General features: G+C 43.6%; 1 protein-coding gene across 1 annotated transcript in view; it reads left to right on the top strand.

Annotated features, from left to right (window-relative positions):
• The window catches only part of PPM1H (protein phosphatase, Mg2+/Mn2+ dependent 1H), a 219258-nt gene that overhangs the window by 58368 nt on the left and 134088 nt on the right, over nucleotides 1–26802 (top strand). The window contains exon 2 of the mRNA XM_004582989.4: nucleotides 22001–22163. Coding sequence (XP_004583046.2) covers nucleotides 22001–22163 — 163 coding nt within the window. The remainder of the gene's footprint in view (nucleotides 1–22000; nucleotides 22164–26802) is intronic.

Below are 26802 nucleotides of genomic sequence, written 5' to 3'. Positions count from 1 at the left end.
TCTCAGTGTACATGTAACCAGTATTTAAAAGTAAAAATTGAAACACAAGCTCAGTGCCTGCTGAGTGGAGTTGCTCAGAAGCATGAGTGTTGGGCAGTAATCAATAAGGTGGTGTTGAATGGATGCCAGCCCAGATTTGAAAATTCAGCTGTGGGTTTGTTTAACTGAGGGCAGAAGTTGAGATGGGATCTATTGCTCTGTAGCCTGAGTTCCCTTTGCTGGCAGAGCTACGGGGTGTTAGCCTGAGTCATTGAGGCTGAGAGAGAGAGCTGGCAGGCACCAGTTTACAAGCTGCACAATCTTCAGCCTCGGCTGTTACATGGTCTCTGGATCTATACGGATCTATCATGATTTTTGAAGTTCTAGATTCTGTTAAGACAAATGTATATTGAGGGAAAAAAAAGACTCTTGTTTTCATATACCTAGTTTTGAGATGTCTGGTTGGCTCTGGGGTCTTCCTGGTATTCTAGGGAACTGCTTTCAAGCCCTGATACTGTGCTGCAGGTTGACATCCATCCAGCCAAAGCACAAGAACAGACGATGGTCCTGGTGCACCCAGAGCTGTGGGATCATGTTGGAGTCCCATGGTCCTATGATACCTTGTTACATGTGGTGAGGAACTGAGACTGTGATGGCAAAAAAAGAAAACAGAACCTATGCCTGGAACCACCTAAAGCACAATACATGCGTTTCCACCAACCCAGGTCGAAGCACTGTGTTCTGCTTCCAGAAATGCTCTCTGGGCATCATAAGCAGATTCCCAAGAGGATGTTTGCTTTCTTTGCTGGGTTAATGTATTTAGAAGACCTTTCTGGAAGAGAAGGCTGATTGAAGGTAATTGTATCAGCTATGGCGATGTCGTATGTTTTGCTTCCCTGGAGTTATATTTAGCACTAACATGGATCTGTAGGAGGAGGCAGGAGGTTCAACTCGGGAGGAAAGCAGATAAGAGGGCAAAACAATCCAAGGGGAACATTTAAAAATAAGTGTGCAGGGCCATTGGTGGAGTGTGAAGTAGACTTTTCACCAACCCTAATGTGTAGTGGATGACTGATTCTCTGAAGTGATAACCCAAAGACACAAGCAGTTGGAGCTATGGCTTAGCATTAAATTGGCACAGTTTAAAAGTCTGAATTAAATTTAATGCTCCCAGTCCAAGGCCAACAAGTGTATTCATAATACATCCTTCCTAATCAGGAAGCAGGTTATAATTTATCATGCTCTGTCTTAGGATCTTTGTGCATTCAAAGATCCACTCAGCTTCTTGGTGCATTTTTCTGAGTTGTGCATGAGTGACAGGAACAAGAAGTATTTTTAAAATAAGCATTTGTGGAGTGGTCACCGTGAAACCTGGAGGCAGGAGAGCAAAGCCTGGCAGAGGGAGCAGGACAGAGAAACAGTGGTTAATACTGGCCTCCAAGGAGATGGCCCCTGGGGTGAGGATGGACTCAGTTATAAGTGACCAAGTAGAGAAAGGAGGAACGGCTGTGCTAGTTACCTGGTCAACAAATCAATTTCATGATGTCTCACAGCCTGTGGGGCAGAATTGCTGGAACGGCTTCTCTGGTTGGTTCTACGAAACTAAAGAAGAAATAGAAGACATGCACACACACACAGGGCGGGGGGAGAGAAAGAAAGAGTATTGTCAGAATACCCATACTACCCAAAGCATTTTATAGATTCAGTGTTATGACATTCTTAGATCTAGAAAAACAGAAGACCATAAAATTCACGTGGTAACACAAGAAATCGAAATAGCTAAAATGGTTTTACAAAATAAGAGCAACGCTGGAGGCATCACAATATCAGATTTGAAGACAGGACAGTGTGGTACGTGGATAAAAATAGACAAAGACCAGTTGAACAGGTTAGAAACCCTAGAAATTAATCAACACATCCACAACCAACTAATCTTCAACAGCCTAGCTGCAGAAAGGGCAGTCTTTGTTGCAAAAATTGGGTCTCACATGTAGAAGTGAAACTCCTGAAGCTCCATATATGTGGTTGGAGGCCCAAGTCCCTGAGCCGTCCTCCACCTCTTTCCCAGGTGCATTAGCAGGCAGCTAGTTCAAAACTGAAGTAACTAGGATTTGAACCGGTGCTCCAGTTTGAGATGAAATGATTGTATGCGTTGGCTTCACTTGCTGCTGCACCATGTAGGCCTCCACAGAGTGATTCTTCTGGAGTAGGAGATGGGACAAGATCAGCCAACATAGCTGAAAATCTGCACCTTCTCAGAAGGGGCCCCTGTGGCTTCCCTCCGAATGACAGACGCCGTCCCTGGTAGTCGCTGGAGGAAATGAAAAGCAAAAATCATGATCCACCAGACCTGGCCAGCTGCATGTTCTTCCCCTCTCCCAGGAAGGAGTGAGCCCTGTTGGGGGAAATGAGCTCTGTGTTGCCAAATCCTGCTAGTTATTGGCAGTGTATCTTGTGAGTGTTCAGATCATCTTAAAGCTTAGCCTTTATGAAAGTTCTGAAATAGCCTACTGAGGCTTCTCGACTTAGGAATTATTTTCAGAGAAGCAATTTACTCAGATTCATGCCTTTTCTTGCAAGCTTAACTTCCTCAAGCCACACAATCGAAACACTTCTCAGAAAAATCACAAAATCATTTTACCTATATTTCACCCATGTGTGTCAGTCTGTGCTGCTATTGTGTGATAATTCCATTTAAAAAGGTTGCTTGGTTTTTGGTTGTTTCTTAGCAGGAGAAAAGGGGTTGTTAGAGATAAGGAGAAGCTCGGATTTTGCAATATTACTTTTGCTACATGAATTTCAATCAGAAAAAAAGGTTGGCTGTAGTTCTGTTTTGTTATTGCAAATAAATATGGTGGCTTGAGCCCCTTTAACAAAAAAAAAACTGATTGTTCTAAATTGTTAAGAACAATGTGAGATATCGTGAAGCAGTCCTGGATGACGCATCTTATCAGAAAATCTGCAAGTGTTTGTAGGCTTGTTCACAAATCCTCTTGGTGTGAGAATGTCAGGTGAGCATGAGCCATTGTGGGTTTGTGTTGTTTCTTAGATGTGCTTATTCCTGACTTTTCCAGCCAGTATTGATCCTTGGCTTATAAATCACAGACCATGTTTCCATGGTATCACCATGTCCTGATTTCTTAATGGAGGCTTTCCCTGTGGGTGTACCTTCCTCCTTCTGTTGCCTCCAGTTCAAGGTTTCTCGGCTTTGGCACTATTGATGTTCCAGATCTGATCATTTCGGTGGGAGTTGTCCTGTGCATCCATGGCTTGTACTTTTTACTCACTAAAAGCAAAAGCATTTCAAGATCATTGCCTACATTGTTGATTACATGTGTTCCAAGTCAGGGACAGGTTGGTTTGTAGCAAGGTAGCTCATGTCTCCAAACATGGTTAGATGCCCACTGCAATGAGACCAATGCTGCAAACTGAATGTTGGTGCTGGCAGATAAGTGGAGGAAATAAGATGGCATTAATTGGTATAAATGGAGCTTGTGTTCCCTGAGTAGCTGTATTTTCTTTGCATTTATTTTTATTGGAAAGACAAATTTACAGAGAGAAGGAGGCAAAGAGAAAAAGATCTTCCGTGTGCTGATTCATTTCCCCAAGTGGTCACAACAGCCAAAGCTGAGCCGATACAAAGCCAAGAGCTTCTTCCTGGTCTTCCACATGGGTGCAGGGTTTCATGGCTCTGGGCCACCTCCCATTGCTTTCCCAGGCCACAAACAGGGAGCTGGATGGAGAGTGGAACAACCAAGACACAAACTAGTGTCTATTTGGGATCTCAATGCTTGGAGATGGAAGATTAATCAATTGAGCCATTGCACCAGGCCCAAGTTAAGTATATATTTTATCCGGAGCCTTAGCAATGGAAAAGCTTTGGAATTAAATTTAGGGACCCAAGTTGAGCTGATGAGCGGGCTGTGGTCTTTATCTTCTGTGACTGTTTTCTGTCTCTTAAATGATGGAATACCTCTAAACTCTTTTCCAGTTTTTAAATAAAACCTGTTTTTATTTTCCCCTTAAAATCTGCTCTTCAGTTTTCATTCACTGACCAGAAGTATGGCTTAAAATAATTCTGAAAGGTAGGTTAATTAGGTTTATAGAGAATGATGCTATCATTTCTCCGTTTGCTTTCTGATACAGTTTGGAAAACAGTTGGGGTGTTTCTCAAAGGCCCATGTATTAATGTCTTAGTCCTGAGTCTTAATGGATTAAGGATGGGATTTAATGTTTTCAAACCGTGGTGTCTGGAGATAGGACCTTGGTGAGTGATCAGGCTGAGGTTATTAGATAAGAGCACAATTGGTCCAATCATGATGGCTATAGAGAGACCCCAGGTAAGGGCTTCTTGACTCCCTGTACTTTCTGCATCATACCTCCACCATGCTTAGATCTCATCAGATGTCAGACTAATAGGACCACTGTTTTTGAAGATTCATCTGAAAGGCAGAGCTGCAGAGATAAGGATGACACAAGTCTCCCACCAGCTGATTAACTCCCTAAACGACTACAGCCGGGACTCATTCTGGGCCAGGAGCCTGGCATCCCATCTGAGTCTTTCACAGGGAGAGCAGGGGTCCAAGCATTCAGGCCATGATTCACTGCTCTCCCAGGCACATGAGCAGGTAGCTGGGTTGAAAGCAGAGCAGTAGGAACTCCAACTGGCAGTGTAACCAATTGTACCACAACATCAGTCCTGACCCACCTGGTCTTGGGCTGTGAGCCTCTGGAAGTGTAAGCCAAAATAAGCCATCTTTCTTTTTAAAAAGCTTTTCTCAGATATTTTAAATAACGGAAAATCTTACTAGAACACTTTTGGAAATTGCTGATGTAATAGACATATCTTTTTAAGAGTGAAAGTGAATCATGGGTGGATGGAGGGTGCTTGCATGGTAGCATAACAAGGCAAGGCAAGCCTGTATAGTGCTGACATCCCATTTAGGTGCCTGTTCCTGTTCCAGCAGCTCCACTTCTGATCCAGCTCCCTGCTTAAAGCAGCAGAGAATGGCCCAGGCTTTTGGGACCCCAATCCCACCTGGGAGACCCAGAAGAGACTCCTGACTTGAACCACCCGGTTCCAGCTATTGCAGTCATGCAGGGAGTTAATCAGCACATGAAGACCTCTTTCTCTCTGTCTCTCTCTGTTTCTCCTCTCTGTAACTCTGCCTTTCCTGTTGGAAAAAAAAAAGTGAATCTGCTCAGAATTTGCATCTGAGAAATGGAATACACGCAGTCAGCAACATAGCCCCAGAGTTAGAAACCTCTTTGCATTTTAAATGAGTATCTCTAAGAATCTTTGAGTTATAACATCTACATATTGGGAGATACAAGTTCTATATATTGAGTTATAGAGTCTACACTGCAAATAGAGTGGGTTAAATTTGCATCGAAATGGCTCTGTTTGGAATCTATGACATATAATGGAATCTCAATGAATTTGAAGCTTTGAGTGATTGTATCTTGGAAAGCAAAAAAAAATCTTCACTAAAAAACTATTTAATTTCCATGAAAGCATTATTAAAAGATTAGAATGATATGTATTAAACAATAACAGGTAAGCCAGCATCCCACTGTAACTCTGTCTTTAATACATGAGTGATTGAAATACCTAATGGATCCTCCTGGCATACTTGAACTTGACTGTTCCGAGTCATATGTTATCAAGTGGAATCCCCAAGTGACTTGGTTACAACTTCAAGCTTTGTTACATCAAGAAAAGTTGCTGTGTTGATTTATAGAACAGATCCTCTGAGCTCATGAGGATTTTTCCACCTTTCTTGTGTTTCAAGCTCCCTTTATTTCACCATTATAGGAATTATATTTTTTAAGGTGTGAGTGATATCATCAGAAATAAGGCCCTTGAAACAGGCCTGTGGGTCTCGCATCATTCCTGTACCTCAAAGGCTTGAAAACTTGGCTGGAAGTTTCAAAAGTGTAGAAGCCAGCTTGCTACTCTCAGGCGTTCAAGTTTGTTTAGAGCCTGATCTGCTGCTGGGTGACGTTCTAGCTGGGCTTCTGGGGGAGGGGAGCGGGTTTCTTCTGTAAGTTCTTGGCATCCAGCTGGTCATTCTTGTTTTCACAAGTGCCCTCACCTCCTGTGAAACCAGTGTGCATGGCTAATAGCTTTCTTGCATGCTAAACACTGGCTGCTTCATCTACCTGCCTCCCAGGTAAGGCTTTCTGTGCTGGTTCCAGCAGCTGTTCTCTGTCTTCCATGAGCTCTGCCTAGTTTTTCAGATTGAAAAGGCTGGGCAGGGTTTCTGCATTGTCTGGTGGGCTGTATCTCAACAGCACTGGAAACGTTGGTGACTTGTTAACCGGATTGCTACATGACTACATTTTGTTTGGCCCACACAGTGTTTTCAACATCTAGAAATTTTCCATCATATAGGTTCTTGGCTACTGTTGAAATGCCAGGGCACTTGGCAGTGCTGGGCCACGTTCCCATCATTTGCCAGGTGCAGGCTGTGCCCACTAGCAGGAATACATGCCCTGGAGTTGTCTGTAAGCACCTTTGTGCCCTGGATGCAGCATTTTGGCCCAGGAAGCATTTGGGTCTGTGCCTTGCACAAAGGGAATGACACCTGCTTGTTCCTTCCAGAAAGTCTTAGCAGTGAAGTCTCACCTGCCTCTCTGTCTGCAGCCATATGGTGTCTCTTCTGGAATGCGAAAATCTGCTATTTCGAGTGAGATGGAAAGTAGGATGTGTGTTCGAATATACCAAGTGCACATTGTAGGAAAAAGGAAAAATGACTTGGACCAAGTTGTAGCGAAGTCAATATAGCAAGAAATAATTTAACAAATTGAGAAGAAGAAAGCTACAAATGCCAGCAGTAACCAATCCACTGCTGCCAAGCCCATGCCTAAAGGTTTTGTAGCTTAAATGGAGCTGTTAGATGATCTAGTTGCAGCTTCCCTCACTTGACACTTGTGCTCTGTTAGGATGCTTCTTTTGGGTGCTGGGAGGCTGGTTGGCATCCACTAAAACTGTTGTGTGCCAGCCAAGCCTTTTGCAGAAGTTCTGTGTAATCTTCATAAAAGCCTGGAAGGAAAGTGGTTATAAATTCCTAATTTATGGAGGAGAGAAATAGGGTCCATCTCTTACTTTGCCCAGTCTTAATTTGATTTTGTCATTAATGTTATTCTCACTGAACCTCAAAACCTGTCTCAGCAGCATCATATTTGTATTGTATCTTGTTTTGATGAAGTAGACTTGTGAGTCGGGTTTATCTGGAACATCAAGCTTCTTCCTGCTTTGCAGGGTTGCTGGGATTGGGATGTTAATGAAGATGATGTAGGCAGGAGTGTTGACACAATGATAAGACACCAAAGAACTACAAGAGGGTGCCATCCTAGTTCCCCCGTCCGCTGAGTCTAAGCCATGTTCATCCAACAGCTCTGTCATTTCTGTGGTCAGGAAACTCATTAGAGACAATTCTAACTACTGTAATTGAAGCAGGGGATATTGGAAGATGAGCCTTTAGATGGTAGAGGTTATGGTTTTGTTATAAATTTAAGCTTTGTTTAGGAAGGTCCAGAAGCCTGCTGAATCTTCCAGCGTAAAATTGTTGGGACAGCATTAGACATGGACTCAATTCTTAATCATCAGAGTCCTCCCCATGTGACCTTGGACACCTTGAGTGATTTTCCGTAGTTGGAGTTCCTCATCTGAAAGATGAGACAGTTTCTGCAAGCCATCTCCAAGGTCCTAGCTCTGCTTTCCCGCAGTCAGCAATTTCAGTGACATTGAGCTGTGTACCTGCTTTGTTTCTTTCTTGACTTTTTTTTAAATGAATATTTATCAAGGTCCTGAGCTTCTCAGGAAAGCTTTGAAAGGGTTCAATGGTTGGTTCTTCCCAGCACCCTCTCTCCACCTCCCCAGCAGACAGACTCAGATGTGCATCCAGGTTACCCAGGCTTACCCAGTCCCCTGCAGGCACGTGTGATATTCCTCTTTAGTATCCTGCTTCTCACTTGGCTGTCCCTTAAGAAGGCCCCCATCATAACAGTGGAGGTCCCCACTTCTCTCTGGCTCCCAGGTAGGGGAGGGCTTTGTCCTTGGGGTTTTGAAAAACCTGGGGCCAATGTGAAGAGCCCAGTCATGACTGTGTTTCTCCTCATTCAGATGATCTGCTCCCCAATTAAAGATTGTTGAATGTGAAATGTTGCAGGCTTTTCATTTCTAATTGTTTGGTAAGACAATGAGCAGTGCGAATTTGGAAAAGGAATTCGGCCAGTCCTCAGCTGACTGACATGAGTGAGCAACTATTCAGAGCTTAGATTACTAGCTGTGAATGTGAAAGGATCATTTTCTCTCATTTGCTGTGACAGTGTACTTCCTCCAAAATGTGGCCAGTGCTATTATTAAAGATAATGCACCACACTGTTTAAGATGTAAGTCGCCACAGGGTTCCTTTTGAAAATAGAAATGTGTGCCTCCTGGTTTACCTGTGGAACAGGAAGAGGGACAGAAACTTGAACTTATTGCCCAGTCAGTGACTAATTGTGAAATTGTGGCCTCCATCTGTTGGAAGATCTAACGTTTTTTATACTCTTGGCCCTTGCTTTCTGGATGAATGCTAATGAGGAAGTGGGATTGAAGACCATGTGCTTCCTTCCTAAGAAGACCACTTCCCGAAGAGATACCTGCCATGTCTCTTCCAGAATTATCATTCGCTGCTGATACTGAAGCCAAAAGGGTCTGTTGCCCCAGGAGGGTCATTGTTAGCTAATTACTAATAACTTAGCTTGTGACTTTGTGCAGTTTTAGCTGATTTGTATTGGTGCATAATTTGAAGCAAATAATGAGAAATTCTTGGTGCTTTTTTGCACAGGAAGTTTAGAGGTATCAGATAGGCAAAATGATAACAAAATAGTTATTGATCTAATTGGCTTTAGATCTGGCCGGGATTAGAACTGGCACCAGTATGGGGTCCCGGCGCATTCAAGGTGAGGACTTTAGCCACTACGCTATCACGCCGGGCTCAATACTCATATATATTCTTATGACACAAGACAGGAAAATGCTTTCTTTTTTCTTGACTGTATCTTAGATATCACATCAATAATGCACGTTTATAAAACATCAAAACACATTTGTGAAATATTGTTAAAATATATTAACTGCAGGTTAATCTGAGCTTTAAAAAAATAAGAGAACTTATAGCTTTAAATTAGCAATAAGTCTTTTAAGTACAAAATAAGATACATTAATTTTTGAAATGCTTGTGCAACTTCAGAGCTTGGAGTTAATGTTAACATTGTCAGTTATTTGTTCAGTTACTGTGTTCCTTGCTATCTGTAAGTTTTAGATATTTGTGAGGGTATTTTAGAGCAATTGTCTAACGTAGTCACCTGTAAGCATTAAAGCCTTACAGAGTGGCAGGGATGCTTCTGTAAGCGTTTTCCCTGCTTGTTGGTGCAGACAGGTGGAAAAGGGAAGCACTTCCTGGGGAACTAATGACCTTCACACTTCCCTTTCAGCAGCAGGGGGTTTAATGGTCCTTGCTACTGGCCACCCATTGCTGGTCCAGGAGGCACTACACCTGTTACCATCTGATAATTCTTTCCCCTTGGTTTCCATGATACCAGTAGAACCACAGTTTGTCTTCTGGATTTGAAAGCCGCTGTGTCTCCTTTCTCTACATTGTAGGGTGGTGGGAGAAACAGACTTTGGAATCTGTTGGGCATCTGGGTCTGGCTTTATCATTCAGTGGCCAACCCCCTCTTCAGTCAAGTTTCTGGATTCCATTATTATAAATTGGGCCTAAGAAAGGCTTAAAAGAGGTAATGTACAGTTAAATGAATAAGTATATTAGTCATTTTTCTTTGTGGTATTGTTACTAATTTAGAAAATAGTCTATAATTAGCTTTGGTATGAGGGTAGGTGTCTCAAATAGAAATACACCTTTCAGGTTGGGTATGTGGGATAGTCAAAGAAACCTTTATATTGTGGATTTCCGTGTGTGGAATACCATTCCCCCGCCTTCCTTACCACTTGTTGTAAACTTTGACCATCATCTCTGAACCACTTCTGGTGACACTTCATCGCTCTTCTAGGACACTTATTGTCAACCCCTTCTATGGGATCCTGTCGCCTGGTCAAGCTCCTACCACTTGGATGATGGTACATCCTTAGCCCCAGCTCTAGCCATTGTAATTCCACAGCTCACTGGGATCCCTTTTCTCGCCCAGAGAAGTCTCGAAATGGTGCCTACACCATGGTTCACACCTGGGCTACCACATTCTATTTAGCTGACTGGAATAAGCCTGCAGGTGTCAGGGAATTCTAGGCCCTTGCTTAAAGAGAACACATACTGTGGCTTGGCAGGAATTAGCTCATGCAGATGTTAAACCCTGAAGTCAGAAATTAGCATAAAATGGGTAACAGCATAATGTAGTTAGAGTGACCTGGAGGAGACCCTAGTAGGAGGGCTATGGGTGTCGTGGAATCTAACCACCCTGTTGGCTCACCATGTGACCTTCCCTGTGCACATACATGACCATCCTTCAGCCTCATCAAAAGACTGAATAAATACAGCCAGGTGGTCTTAGACTGTGACTCTCCCAAATCGTGAGCCATGGTAACCTGCCTTCTTTCCTGAGTAGCTTCTCTCAGGGATTTGTTATACAACTGCAAAGGTGCTGAAGTCACCTTGTTCTCTGTAGGCCACAGTTATTCAGTTGCCACCAGGGAACTGAAAGTGTTACCACCATGTTGGAGCTTCTCCCTGACGCTACCACAGATTTGCTAAGTCAACATCTCCTGAGGGTAACCTGGAAATCTGTTTTAAGAAGTCATCCAGTTGACATGGGCGAGGCCCTTTCTAAACAGAGATTGGAATTTTAAATGGACTCTCCCATAGAAACAGTATCATCAATTGCATCTGTGGTCATGTAATAATGTACTTTATTAGGTTATGGTTGAGTAAAATTTCCAAGTAGGCCTATATGTATATCTAACCCTTCTTTGATGTTGACTTTAGTTCAGTTGTATATCCAGTTAGACATCTTATTCACAGATTTTTGGACTCTAGCCCTTTTAGGAATGCATTAGTAAAGTGCAGGATGTTAGATTACATTGCTTTTATCATTAACTGATTAATTCATACTTCATGTCAGTTCGAGAAGGTCATGTCACCAGCTTACACACATGTGTGCCATTTATAAATGTAATGACATGGAAATTGCCCTAAAGGCCCTTTTTAGGAAGAAATATTCTTCCTCCTGACTACTTCTCCCATGTTCCTGGTTCCGCTATTAAAATTAATTCTCAGCCATTGGGAGGCTATTTCTTTCTTCAAGCAGGATTTTGAAACAATGAGATCTATTTTAATCCCTAGATTGTAATGTAGTAAGGAAGGTAAACAATTATCTCATTTTCAGTCCATGGAATTTCCAGCAGTTTCTGAGACTTATTCTGTGAGTTCTTCCGCATCCCAGGGTCATGGCTGGGACTGAGGGTTGATTTCTCAGTTGCTACTTATCTGAATATTTAATAACTGAACACCTCACTGTCTCCTCGGGGTGAGATTTTGTAAGTTTAACATTTACTCATAGAATGCATGTTTTTTAGCCCTCAGAGTGAATCTTGATGAGCTCAATTGATAGCAAGTTGCAGACTTTCAACAGATTCAGTGTGCCTGAATGGCAGCTCGCAGGTGTGTGCCTCAATGACACTCTGTGGTGGTAACTGATACTTTTTCTTATTGCTACTTTTTTTTCCTCTTTTACCTTCTAGGGCAGATAACCTGAGCTAGTGATTAAAAAACAAAACAAAACAACAACAACAAAAAACAACCTTTAATCCCACGTTACTATTGCGCTGTGGAAGTTAATAAAGTTTTCGTTTGGCAGAAATGCCTGCCTGCTGTATGCCAGGTGCTATGTTCATCTCTTGGGGTACATTGTCAACATTCTACTCTGTCGTTAAGGTTGCGGTTTAACAATCATAATACAAATGAGTGTGTACTCAGATTGGCTATTAAGTTCTCCAGGTTGAAAATTGACATGTATCATGAATGAACTCTTGGAGTCATCCAGATGTCTCGATGACAGATGGGTCTTGGGAATGCTGAAAATTAAGGTCTCTTAAGGTTCTCTTGACTTCTCATCTAAGCTCTCATACAATCATTCTCGTTTCCCTTCCCTGGTAATCAACCAATCTCAGTCGCTTCCCCTTCTCCCTCCCATTCTCCAGCTCCCATACCTTTTACTTTTTTGTTTGTTTTTTTTTCATTCTCCTATACAATAATTTTAATTGGTTTAATTTGGATCAGTTGGCCTTCCTAGACCATGAACTTTGGCCAAGAAACACAGTTTTGAATAGGAAGTAGGAGGTTGGGAAGGAAAGACAGTATCTGGAAGAAAGGAAATCTATACACTCATTCTCTTAAACTATGCAGGAGCCCAGTATAGAAGCTAAGGAAACCAAGTTTTGGAAATGTCAGTTTATTCAAATCACATGATTAGTAAATGGCAGAGTAGGTTGTCAATGTGTTTCTGTTAATTGGGGAACAAATAGTAGGTTAAAAGGTTTTAAGTGCCTGGAAGATGTGAAGAGGGCATAAACACAGCCAAGGGACTAAATGTGAGAGTCAAAGGCTAGGAGGCCATGCAAGCTCCTTGGAACTCATGATGCCCATGTGTCAACAACAGGAGGTGGACCGTGGAAGGAGGGAGAAATAAGTATGGGTTTTGGCAGCTTGAATTTGGGCATGAGCATGCTGCAGTGCAGGTGTGCCCAGTGTAGGAATTTGGAAGGTGTTTAGAGATACAGGCAGGGCAGCCACCCCTAAGATCATGGACTCTAGATAGGAATTTGACAATACTCAGTGCTTAGGTCTTCAATGAAAAAACCCTTGGGAATAGGGAAGGTGCCTCATATGTTTGGGAGAAAGATGTGCAAAACCAGGGAACAGCTGCATTTAAAGCTCACTTGGAATGCTCCTGCATTTACAGGGTAGGGTAGTTGGGCATAGGAAGTTTGAGTTCACCCAGTTTCCATCTTCTGGCAACCTGCCTTGTATCAAATAGGTTTACCAGATAGCAGAGAATGACTCGGTGAAACAAGTACCACTTGTTTTGTCTGAAAGTGTGTTCCCTGTAAATACATTTTAGCTCTGAAGGTAATTTAGATTTTGTATTAACCAGGGGTGAGGGCCATCCTTAACAACTAGAAAAGAAGTGCTAGGACCTTCCCATTGGATGCCTGTGGAGGTCCACAAAGTGTCTCTGGAGGGTGAGAAACTGCCCTTGTACTTTCCAGTGAGGGGAATTCCAGGTTGTTAAGGGAGCTCATTGCATGACAGGGTCACTCTAAACTGCAGGTGTCGGAATTGCCTTTCTACTATTGCCAACTCCCCTTTCAGTATGTGGAATTTCCCTCCCTGCAGTCTCAGGTTGAGAGAGAGCTGCCTGGGCCCTCCAAGGCCACTGGGCTCTGACCATCCTAGAGGAAGTCCTTGTGTTACAAAGTGAAGCCACAGCTGCCCCAGGCTTCACTTGCTCTCAGCTGCTTCGCTGCTGGAGATCTTCAGGGTTTGCTTTGCATGGCTTGCTCTCAAGCTCATTTTCTGGTAGAGATGCTTATAATTAAATAGATGTTTTCTGTGGAATGCAGATGTGTTTTCCTTAAATTTATGGAAGGCTATTGTTTTAGCTTGAGTGCCAGGCTCTAACCGAGCAAACAAAAATGACATCACTTGTGTTAATGCCTCCTAATACAACTAAAACTTGAAACAAAAAGTAAAATGCTCAAACAGATCAGCGTTTCCAAAAGGAAGATGTTAGCAGAATTTAATTAGAAATGGGACCAGACAATCTGAGCCAGCAAGAGAAAGTCCCCTCTGTGTTAACCCATACAAGGAAAGTAAGCTAAAGTTAACCAATCCAGTTTTTTATTGTCATTATTACATTGTCTGCTCTTTTTTACATAAGCTCCCTTACAAAGATTGTTCCACTATGCTCAACACAGCTCCTGTGCTTTTAGGTAGACGTGGCTGGTTCATGAATCAAAATACTTTAAGCTTTACGACACAAAGTGGCAGGCTTAGGACATGTTCGTTATTCTGGTCTCATGGGATGTTGCAGTAGAATAGAATTCATTTATTCAACTAATATGTATTGATTATCTGTTGCCTGCTCTGTGGTTTAAAATGGGACAAAAATGTAACCCAAATCACTACATAAAATGTTACGTTTAAAAATAAGTTTGTTGTTGGTGTGAAAAACTTGGAAAATCCCTACATAAATATTTCATAGAGCATTTCTCATGAACTTTTTGAAGGCAACTTGCATGTTTTTCAGACTTTGCACCAAAATGAACTTGACTTTTAATTGTACTCTTGTGAAGCTTTTTCAGGTACTCTTGTAGTTGGCCATCTGTGCTTTAGTCTTGTTCAAGGCCACAACATCCCCTAATACTTTCTAGCTTTTTGAGGCTAGAGAAATCAGTGTCCTTAAAATGGAAATCAGACTGAACCTTTTGGGACCTCCAGGCTTTAATTGATATGTCTTTCCCATGTAAATGAGGGAGAACTGCTAAGTGCGTTTGCCCTAGATCTGGGCTACGAGGTAAAAATACTTGATCAGATAACAACCAATTTTCAAAGGACTGCTTTGTGTATTCTGCAGCCTTTAATCAAGGAACAAACAAACTTTCCCTGCAAGTTAGTTAACACTGAGGTGAAGTTTTTCCAAAGCAGGCAAGTGGAAAATTAATTATTGCTCTTAATTGCTGTACATTTGGAGCAATCAATGCTTATTTGGAAATCATTTCCTGGGGTGTTGAAAGTCTGTATGGGTCATGATCCCTGCTTGCAGCCTCTGTGTTCCATTTATAGGCCATTGTGCAATTAATTTCAAGAACATAGTTTATGTGAATGCAGAACATCATTTAAAATCTCATTTGTTATGAGAAGATGCTAAAGTGGCTTGTTAATATTTTTCACAAGATATTAATAGGGCTTAATAAAATGAAGATAATGACAGCACCTTTCTTACTGTAAGGGTTCCAAACATTGACTAAGTTATTAGATGCAAAGCACTGAACATTTTTATTTATGTAACTTTATGTGAAAGGCAAAAAGAAACAAAAGACATAGAAAGATCTTCCATCCATGGAGCCTTCAGGAATGGGATCAGGGTCTTATTCTTAAAAGGCCAGACAGCCGCTTTGTCTCTAGCACCATGTAGTGTGACACAGTAGGGTATTGTGACGCAATAGGGTAGGCTCCCCCTTGGGTCCCCATGGTTCAAGTCTGAGCTACCCTACTTCTGATCCAATTTCCTGCTAATAGACCAGAGGAGACACCAAAAGACAGCCCGGCTATTTGGACTCCACTTGCTAGGGAGACCTGTTTGAAGTTTCTGGTTCCCATTGTTGGTCCTGGCCCAGGCCAGGAAGTTGTAGCCATTTGGGGAATAAATCAGTGGATGGAAAATCTCCCTCTCTCACTCTGCCTCTTTGTCACTGTACTTTTCAAATAAATGTCTTAAAAAAAAAAAAGTAATAAAGCCATCTATGAAACAGGACGTAGAATCGGTCAGCACCTTGAACTTCTTAACATCCAGAATTATAAGAAATAAGTCCGTTGTTTATAAGCCACTCAGTTTCGGGTATGTTGTTTTAAAAGTCCAAATATGGTGAAGACAGAAAGTCTCCCTACTCTAAAATGGTTGTGGGCTCCTTGAATGGAAACAATGCCCCGATGTTCTTTATTTCCTCTTACTTTAATACATGTTAACTATTTCAAAGCAGTTATTTCAATTAAGGTGTACTATGTGTCTAATCTCTAGATTTTCTAGATGGTCACATCCGATGGCAAGTTGGCGCATTGAAATTCCAGGGTCAGGATAGTCCCTTGGGTGGCCTGGTGTGAACTCACAAAGATGTGTCCAGTCTCATGGGGCCTCTCGGTCTACTTGATTATTGTCACACAAGAGTAACAGGTGAAAAGTCAAATGTATTTGTTTCAAAGAAAATTTTAAAAAATTAAAAATTTTTAATATATGAAAAACTTCAATTCTTAACTTAATAACTGATTCACTTTTATGAAAATACTTGTGGGCAAAAAATGTTTTTTTAAGATTTATTTATTTTTATTGGAAAGTCATTTACAGAGAGGAGAGACAAATATCTTCCACCTGCTGGTTTACTCCCCAAGTGGCCGCAACAGCCAGAGATAAGCTGATCCAAAGCCAGGAACCAGGAGCTTCTTCCGGGTCTCCCACGTGGGGGCAGGGTCCCAAGGCTTTGGGCCGTCCTCGACTGCTTTCCCAGGCCACAAACAGGAAGCTGGGGGAGAAGCAAAGCCAACTGGGATACAAACTGGTATCCACACGGAATCCCAGCACATGCAAGGATTTAGCTACTGAGGTATCTTGCTGGACCCTATGGGCAAAAAAAAGTTTAAAGCCAACTTGCTGTGACACTTGAGCCTCCAGGTTGCAGACCCTGATCTGTCGCAGACCCTCATTGGCCACAGCCAGGGGCTAGAAACTGACAGGTCTAAGGATGGTGTGAAGGGAAGACGATCTTAGCCCATGTTCTCCCTTCCACGAGGTGGTATTGTCACCTTCCAAATTGTGAAAGGAAGTGCATGTCTTGCTGCCCTTTGTCCTGTCTGGCAACCCTGGTTGGCCGTTAGCTGAGCTGGCTATGACAGCCTCCTGCTCCTCGGATGGCTGAAGTAGGCTGAAAGAAGCCATCCTTTGGAAGATGTTCCATCTGCCATCCGACTGTTTTTGCTGATGACCATCGCCAGAGCTTAGGTTCTTGGTCAGGGCTGTGGCTTTCTAGCGTCACAAGGGGGAGTTACTCTCTGTCTTGGAGCTAGATATTAATCTGCCCTTCAGTTCCCGCCTTTTCTGGGTGGTCAGGTGACCAAGAACAGCAGAGAGCCACATGGCATGTAGTCTGTGAGGTTCCCTAGAAAAGAGTGCGTGTTCACCATTGAGAGCTGTTTTCTGTAAATAGTTCATTTCCCCCTTAGAGCATCCTCCTGTCTGCTTCTCAGTTGTCTGTGACTCAGCAATATCTCACACCATCTGATGGCCTCTCCCTCGAGCAGTATGTTACTGCCTGCTTAGCAGCATTAACACTTAGCGTAAACATTTTAGCCTAAACTCTTCAGGCCTTTCAATCCCTTTGAAAACAAAGCACCGTAGTTATAGCCAAAAACAAAACTGAACTTGCTGCTTGATCTTTTTACTGTGTATCTGCCATCTGAGCTCTGAGTCCATCCAAGTGCCTAGGGACCCAGAGCTGGAGTCTGTGGGTGGAGCAAGGTGCGAGTGGGAAGAGCATATTTGTGACTAAGTGGCTGCTGTTTGCCGTCACTGAGCTTTCGCGAGAGGCAGGCTCAGAGGAGTGGCCCTGCGTCTTGTCCCTGTGCGGGAAAAATGCGCCACGCCACTTGGAGGCGTGGGGCTGTGTCCTTGTGCCGGTCAGAGGGACACTGCTGAAAAGGGAGAGAGGGTTTCTTCTGACTTCTAAGTGCTGAATAGGTTTATCTGACTTTTTGGAAGGAGCCCTGGTGGAGAGGAGACGAGCTGTGGGTAAGTGGAAGATGGATTAAAGAAGAGCATAAGCAGATTTAGCTTTGTCACACACTGTCTCCCAGGCAAGATGTGTGTCATACTCTTTTTCAAGGAGTTAAAAAAAAAACAAAAAACCTAAATGTAAACTGTTCATATTGAAAAAGCGGAAGCTATCTTCCTCAAGTGTACTCATTTTTTGTTTGAGTTTAATCCAATTTAAAGATTATCCAATTTTAATTAAGAGAACTGAAATCTCCTTTCCCAATGCACACGTCACAGTGGAGGTGATAACATCTCATGGGATTGAATGCATAAAGTTCAGCTAATGAACTGAGATTTGATAGAATTCAGTGAGCTGGCTGCACTGTGCAGCCCACTGCTGCGACTTAGCTTTACTCCGGCGCTAGCCGTGGCAGCTGCCTAGTAGAGTTGAGAAGAGGATTAAATGGGTTCATTACTAAATGTCAACTGCTAGTAGTATTGCCTGGCACACAGGAAGCACTCAGCAAAAACGCTGCTTCCCACATCGAGAAAGCAGTCTCTGCTCTGACCTCTTGCTTTGTTGAGACACATTGGCTGAGCCCCTGCTCGCACCTGCTGTCTATGGCTGCGCTTTTAACCACCTTCTTTTCTCAGAAAAAATTTCCAAGGAAATGCTGTTGAAGAATAGCATCACCACGGCTAGAATGACACGTAGTCCACCAGCTTTCTGAAGCAAAAGGCTTCAAGATGAGCACCAGGGATAGGTATCAGGTAAAAAATGACACCTGTTGGTTTCAAGGCAGTGCTGACTCCCCACCTCCCTCCACAGCCCCCCGCAACACACACAGTGTAAGAAGGAAGGTGAGTGGAGTTCCCAGTACCACTGCTTACTTAGGGAAATCAGTGACTCTGAACAGCATGCTCTCAGCTTGGAAAACTCCGTTTTTCTCAGTTTACTTTCAGAAGAAGTAAAGGGTTTATTTACATTTAGTAGGCAAAAACATTTGCCTCTGAAAAACAAAATAAAATGCTTACGCTGATGGTGACTGATTTTTTTTAATGAGAAAATCTTTCCGGAGCATTCCCATCCACTGCTTCACCACCCAGTGCCAGCGATGAGTGGGACTGGGCCAGGCCACAGCCAGGAGCCAGGAACTGAGTCGGAGTCTCCCATGTGGATGTCAGGGACCCAGGAACTGGAGCGATCACCACTGCCTCCTAGGGCCTACATTAACAGGAACCTGGGCTGCAGGCTGCTTAGCCCCTAGGCCACATACCCACTCTGGTTTTAACTTTTTAAAAAAGTCTGTCACTATCAGGTCTTCCTACTAAAGCTGGTGAAAGAGGGAATTTGAAGTAACAAAGGGCGAGAATTGCATCTTTTTTTAAAGAACAGTGATGCTTTTACATTGATATTTATGTAATATTTAAATCTGTAGCATTTGGTTGATAGATATCTCAGCAGACTGGCTTACAGAGGTGGTACTGCCATGTTCCCCCGAGGTCGACACTTGTAACTATCTGATAACTGATGAATGTTAGTCACAAGCTCTACTCAGTATGAATCAGCAAAGTAGGCTCCCAGTCACTGTCTTTTCACAGTTCTGCAGCTTTGATGAGTCATCCCAGCCCACGGCTCTGAACCAAGCGCCGAGAAGTACACGCACAATCAGACAGTAAGATGGGCTGAGCAGAAACGGCAGGAGCTGCGCCTCCGAGGCGTGTTCACAGCTCTGCCATATTTAGCTCCCTGACAGGTTGCAGTCTCCCAGGTTTCTTAACCTAAAATAAGGTCTCCAGGACCTCTTACTGAAGCTAGGTCAGCTATGGAGTTTAATAGCCACTAAAAGGAGCAGGAGTCGAAACACTTCTAGAGACCCGTGATTTGTGGTTTTTGTAATCAGGTTTCTTTTAACTGTTAGAAAATGGTAGTGACAGAGCAGTCAGTCTGGCATATGCCTAGAGCTCACATGTGCATGTACAACGCACACACCCCTGTAAGTACAGTCAGCCTGGCATATGCCTAGAGCTCACATGTGCATGTACAACGCACACACCCCTGTAAGTACAGTCAGCCTGGCATATGCCTAGAGCTCACATGTGCATGTACAACGCACACACCCCTGTAAGTACAGTCAGTCTGGCATATGCCTAGAGCTCACATGTGCATGTACAACGCACACACCCCTGTAAGTACAGTCAGCCTAGCACGTGGCTAGAGCCCACGTGTGCACACACACACATGCATCCACATACCCCTGTGAGTACAGTCAGCCTGGCACATGCCTAGAACCCATGTGTGCACACATACACACACATCCACATACCCCTGTGAGTACAGCCAGCCTGGCACATGCGTAAACGGAGCCCATGCACGCCTGCACACTCACCTGAGTACAGCACAAGATGAAGGGCTGGCGGCCAGCTGGGATCCCACACGGAGGACAGTGTTGGAAAGATGATTGTCATGCACTCGTTTCCGCAAGCCAACCTCACTCAGTGTTCCCTAGGGAAGGCCCTTGGGGGAGACCATGGTGGTGCAATGTCACTGTCGGGTCACTGCCCCACCTGAGGCCTGCTGCTTGGGAAGTCGCTGTACCAGATTGGGAAGAGGCAGGTGGTAGCTTAATCTTCTTTCCCCAGCCTGGTTTGGTTCTCCGAGGGCACGTGCAAAAGGGACACTCCAGACAAATGCATCTTTATCTTGTGAGCTGCAGCTGCATCCCTTGCCAGGTGACCTGGGTTAAGCATGAACATCTCTAGGAACAGGCAAATCGAAGCCACCCATCACCTCCCCTTCCCTGGGTCTTTCCCTGAATTCCTGTAATAACCAAAGAAGCAGGGAGAGAACATTGCTTCTCTCAGGCCTGGGCCAAACCTTGCCCCATCTGCTTGGTCTGGGCTTCCTTGTGCAGTCCTGCCTGGCCCGCTTCCAAGCGGCATGCCCTGGTGGTGTAGGGAAGAAGCTGGGTTGGGAACCACCGGAGATCTCATTCTGCATTGCAGCCGTGACAGTGGGCTGTGTTACCTGGCTGGGGCAGCAAACCTGGCAGTGTCAATCCTCCTCCTGCAGGTAGCCTCTTTGCGACCTCAACAATGGCATCTTAAGCCAAACAAAATTCTCTTAGAGGAGAGAGGCCACAGATAGGGCAGGAAAACAGGTGCACACCCTTCCCCTACTCTCAGCCCCTTCCAGCCAATGACAGGCACCAGAGATTGGCCTGAACCCAGAGACTGACATGGGTGCCAGGAACGATATCCTTTTAAAAAGAAATCTTGCAAAACAGAAAAAAAAAAAAAAAGTAAAGTCATAATAGCCCTTAGGCTTTTGTTTGCATAAATATGCTTTTGTTGCAGAACAATTTGGCTACAGAAATTTGAGATATAGGAAATGGCAGGTGATTGGCAGGTCTTTTTCTTAGAATGCAGAGAAGTAGTTGCAAATGCAAATTGAATTTTGAGTAATTCTTGCTATCAAATGACACTGGTCAGTTGAAGGCTTATGATTCCCAAACTGCCCAAGATATGTTGAGTAATGAATTTTTTTCATATAAACAGATGGGAATGGACCTTAAATTGCTATTTTTGAGACCTGCCTCTGTCTATATTTATACAGTATGTATGCATGTGTATATATAAAGTAAATTTAAGTAAAGTGTTAGAACATCTATAACACCGTCATAAAAATCCCATGGTTTGGCAGAAGATTGCCTGAAACATATTGTGCTAGATCTTGGCATTCATACTTCAAGTTCTTTTCTCCCCGTTCTTTGGTTATAATGTGTATGCGCGTGTTCGTTTATAGAGACCTCTGCGATCTTCAGTACTAAAAACTGTTCGATATATAATCTGAACTGAGTCTGTAGTCTGGGTGACAGTCCCACATCAGTGTCAATGTCTTGATTTTGATGTGTATTTTGAGTGAATAAGATGGTATTGTTAGGTAAGTTGGGTGAGGGGTCCGCAGGGCTCTACTATTTTTGCAACGTACTCTGGGTGTATACCTACTGCAGGATTTAACATTGTTCAAACATAGTCACTTAAACATGATAGTTTTTTTGTTTGTTTTGCTTGACTGTAGAAGGATGTGCAACCAGATCAATAGGACAGTATACAAACCACAGTGGCAGAGTGAATTTCCACATTATTTGTGTTTTTTTTAAAGTCACCTTTTCTCTCCTTGACCACTGTGTTCTTTGCACTCTGCGCTGACTGTTAGCTACCATGACCCCGGTGCCGTTTTGGGGGCGGTGGGGGGGAAGCATGTCCAATGGCACATCAAGGAGAACTAGAGTAAGTCAGCAGGATGATCACATGTAGCAGTCCCCTGTGGAGGTGCATGAATGTTTAGAATTCCAGGAATACAAAATACCCATCCAGCGATCTTTGGAGTGAAGTAGGGTATTGGTGTCCACCTTAGCTGGCCCTCGGGACAGGACTGAGTGCCCAGCTTTCTGGCCCTCACTCTGACCAGCTACCCTGGCTTTCTCTGCAGGGTTATCAATGCCGGGAAGAGCACACATAATGAAGACCAAGCCAGCTGCGAGGTGCTCACCGTGAAGAAGAAAGCAGGGGCCGTGACCTCAACGCCAAACAGGAACTCCAAGCGACGGTCCTCTCTTCCAAATGGGGAAGGACTGCAACTAAAGGAAAATTCGGTAAGGACACCCCACCCCCCCCACACACACACACTCTCTCTCTCTCACCCCCACCCCCAGTATTCTTGGTTCTATTGGACAAAGAACATTTGTGCCCACTGTAAGGTGTTAAGGCTTAACCAGGTCGGAGATAACAGTCCGAAAAACAGTGTCCCCAGAGTTAGTGGGGTGTTTGGTCTACATACCCATACATTCCATGCGGTAGCTGAGCCATGGACAGTGAGTTGATACTCACATTTTTAATGCTTGAAATAGATAAAGCACCCACACACATATGATGTAACAGTTGACCTTTACAACATTTGGTGGTTTCCAAGAAACCACTTCTAGGTCTTGGTAGAAGAAATAACCCGGGAGCCTCTTTGAAGAGGTGGACATAACTACTGGCCTGGAGCCCTGTTATGACTCAGGCCCTTTCTTCTCTTTGTTTGTCCATCACACTTGTCCAGCAGGAGACCACGTCTGATGCTCTTCCCAATTAATGTTTCAGTTGGCTCAAAGCCCTTGCAGCCTCTGAGGTGGCCCTGCAGACTAAATGCTCTGTCGACGAAACACAAAGCATATCTCTTTTTTCCAGTTTTGGTGCAACAAGGCAAAACTATCCTTGGAAGGTTCTGAAGGATCCCTTGAGACAGGAGAAGGAGTAGTGTATGCTGTGCCCCATCAGCAGGTCACTCAGTCCTATGGAGAACACCTCTAGGAAACTCAGGAGACATTGAATAGAACAATGCAAGTGTGACTGGTTATTCTACAAATCTTGAGAATATTTTTGTCTAAAAATTTTTGTAAGACTTTAAAAGATTATCTTTCAGTCTATGAAATAGTATCCTATTGTGTATATGTTCAGGGAAGACAAACAATACTGATTTATTGGTTAATCCTAAACCAGTTTAGAGTTGGAACCTAGTGACCCATGGGACTCAAAAGTTAAATTTATTTTCAAGGCTAAAAGAAGCCTTTTTGGGCTCTCCCATTCTGCAGTGCCAGAGTGCACGACCTGGCTGGGCAGTATAGAATAATGATAGTATGTGAGGCTAGTGTCTGCCCTAGTGGGTAAGACACTGTGTCTCCTATCAGAGTGTCCGAGTTTGATGCCTAGCTCTGCTCCTGACCCCAGATTCCCACTCAGGTGCACCCTGGAAGGCAGCATCAGATAACTCAGGTGATTGGTTCCCTGCCACTTCCGACAGCTGCTAGCTTCTGCCCCACCACTGGTCCTCAGGGCACCTGGGGAGTGACCCAGTGGATGGGAGCTCTCCCCAGTCTAAGTGCGTAGACTATAGACTGCACAGAGTACCTCAATGCAATCTGCTATTTATCGCCCATTTCCTTCGGGGCAATTCTTTCAGCCTCCCATTTTTTTTTCTCCCATGAAAAGGAATAACAGTAACAACAACCAAATGCTTGACGGAGGCTGTTTGGAAGTGAGAAGCCCAATAGAAACGATTGAGCCAGTGTCTTCATTAGCAAATCCTTGATAGATGTAAGGACTTATTATCATGAAGTCATTCTCACATCTCTCACTCCCTGAGCATTGTGCCCACTGAATGTTGTGTATTTATTCACCAGATGAATTAGAGGCTACGTAATTCCTTTCATCCCTACATGACAGGATTATTTTGAAGACTGGGTTATTAAGGGAAAGGGCTTGGGAAATGTGAGGCATTAACAGTAATTGAATGTGGGTGCCAGAGACTTAATGTAGTTTTTCCTCCTTTATGTTTCTCCCTTGTGGCAGGGACAGGAGGTGAAACTATAGCAGTGTGCACATTGGGTGTTGACACCAAGCCAGCTGGTCATGGCATTTTTGCTTTTCACCTTAGCAAAAACTTGGCCCTTATACTAGCTCTCAGAAATGGAGCCAAGGCCTGGCCTTAAGGACAGGGAGTCAACACAGGAGCACTTTAGAATGGAGTCCCACTCTACCCTGGGATGGTTCAGCCCAGGAGTCCTACCCTGCCCTGGGATGGTTCAGCCCAGGAGTCCCGCCCTGCCCTGGGATGGATGCACTGCCTCCCACTGGACGCAGGACACAGGATGCAACCTGCTTCCCCCACCCCCGCTTCCTGCCTCAGTCCAGGAGCTCCCTTCTGTGCGTCATTGTGCCATCGTCACCATCATCCGTCTCCTTTTCATCTGAGCTAAAAGCTGGATTCCTTAAATGCTGAGTCCTCAGTCTTCCCTGCCCTCAGCCTTTGTCTAAGACGGTGTCCACTCTGCACACCTCATACATTAGGTCATACAGTGTTTGTCTTTTCATACCTGATTTGTTTAATTTAGCATGATGTCCTCAGCGACCATCTGTATTAAGGATGGGTAGTAGTCACTCTGAAGTGTACATTTCTCCCAGTTTATCCATTCATTTACTGATGGACACGAGTTGGATTCACCTTTTGCTTATTGTTATAACAAACGAGGTATTCAGGTATTTCTCTGAGTTCCTACTTTTACTTCTTTTGCATATATACCTAGAGGTGTAATTACTGGATCATATGCAAATTCTATTTAATGGGAGGGACTTTTATACTGTGTTTTCATAGTAGCTATAGCATTTTACATTCCCCTCCAACAGTGTTGAAGGTTCCAGTTTCTACACATCTTTGCCAACATTTGTTCTTGTCTTTTTTTATTTTTAATTTTTTTTTTTGCTATTCATTGCAATTAGTGTGAGGGGGTGATACCTCATTGTAGTTTTGACTTGAAATGCCTTTGATTAGGGATGTTATTTTTTCATGTGCTTATTGACCCTTTGCGTTTCGTCTTTAGAAAAATGTCTATTTAACATCTTTGCCCATACTTAAATAGGACTGGTTTATGATTGTTGTTTGTGCTACTTAAAATAAAAAAAGGAAAAACATACTATATGTTTTGAAGCATTTATTTATTTGAAAGTCAGAGCAGTAAAGATGTGCTAATACAGACAGAAAGAGCTCCCCCATCCACTGGTTTACTCCCCAAATACCCTGAATGGCCAGGACTGGGCCAGGCCAAACCCCAGAATTTCATCCAGATCTCCCACGTGGGTTACAGAGATTCAAATACTTGGGAAATTTTACACTGCTTTCCCAGGAACATTAGCAGGGCACTGCATCAGAAGTAGAACAATGGGACTCAAACCCCCACTCTGGTATGGGACACCAGCATCAAAAGTGGCAGCTTAATCTGTTGTGTAACAATACTGGCTCCTGTGTTTCTTTTTAAAAGCATAGAAAGTATGATCTAGGGGCTGGCATTGTGGCCTAGCACATAAAGCTGCCACCTGCCATGCTGACATCCCACATATATGACACTTCACAACCTGGCTTCTTAGTTCCAATCTAGATCCCTGATAAAGGCTGGGGGGAGCAGCAGAACATGGGTCAAGTCCTTAGGGCCCTGCCACCCAAATGGAAGCTCCTCATGAAGCTCCTGGCTCCAGCCTTGCTCAGCCCTGTCCGTGTGGCCATCTCAGGAGTGAACCTGAGCATGGAAGGTCTTGCTCTCTTACTCGCTCTCTCTCTGTAACTCTCAAACCCACAAATATTTTAAGTATATTTTGTATCAGATTAACCATCGAGCACTGGCTGTATGTTAGGAACCTAAATAGAACAACTAAAATTACCTGCCCACAGGGGGTTTACATTCATTGAGGGAAGGGATTGGAATACATTGGGTGCAAGATAGTAATCCAGGAGGTGTGAGATACTAGTCATCCATGGAGGCATCCCTGAAAAGGAGACTCTTAGGCAAAGACCTTGAAAGTGCAGCAAGAAGATTTGACATTGTGTATGATTGGAAAGACTGTTGGGAACAGGCCCAGTGTTGTCAGCAGCCCATAAGGAGGTGCTTGTGATTTAGAGAAGGCATGAGGAACACCTGCATTGCCGAAAATGTCAAAAAAGGTCATAGGCATTGAGAGAGCAATGTGGGAGCACCTTGAAGGCCATTGCCAAGATTTTGGCTTCTGTTTTGCGTCAACACTTTATAATAGAGAATAATGAATATAATGGTTAAAGAGGCCAGGATTATTCCTGTCTAGAAGGCATTCCTTAACTGCCTAAATTCAAATATTGGTGATGCTTAGCAAAGGGTAGCGAATACAGGGTCTAGGACCCAAAAACATCTGCAGGAGATAAGCAAGACATGTTCTAGCCCTTCCCTCATGGATTTGTTCCTTCTCCCCAAAACATACTGAGCACAGAGTCGGCACTTGCTAAGCTCTGGCAATGAGGAAATGAATTTAATACAATTCCAGTACCTTCCTGCAGCCGAGTTCAAGAGGGAAAGAGAATGGTGCCACTGCTTTGGGGTAAGTCTTTAGAGAAGCTCAGAGGGGTGAGGGATTGGCTATGTTAGAAGCCTAATTCTGATTAGAAACAAGGCAGATATAGGATAGATTCGATTAAGGAAGTGGCCTCATAGAAAGTGACAATTAGCTGTGATCCTTAAAAGTGAATAGACTCTAAACAAAAAAGTAAGAAGAATATTTCTACAGCACTCCAGGTGTCTGCAAAGACAGGCTACCCTGAGAGCACAGGATGCATGGCTTCCAGTGTTTGGGAGACGATGTGGCTGCTTGGAGGGTGGCAAGACACGAACAGTAAGGGGTTCCTTTTTTTAAAATTAATCTTCTGCTGTATTGCTTCATTGATGACATGTT

The sequence above is a fragment of the Ochotona princeps genome, chromosome 15 (assembly GCF_030435755.1).
Source record: "Ochotona princeps isolate mOchPri1 chromosome 15, mOchPri1.hap1, whole genome shotgun sequence".
NCBI lineage: Eukaryota > Metazoa > Chordata > Mammalia > Lagomorpha > Ochotonidae > Ochotona > Ochotona princeps.
The sequence above is the reverse complement of the archived record's forward strand: the minus strand, read 5'-3'. Positions and strand labels throughout refer to the sequence as shown.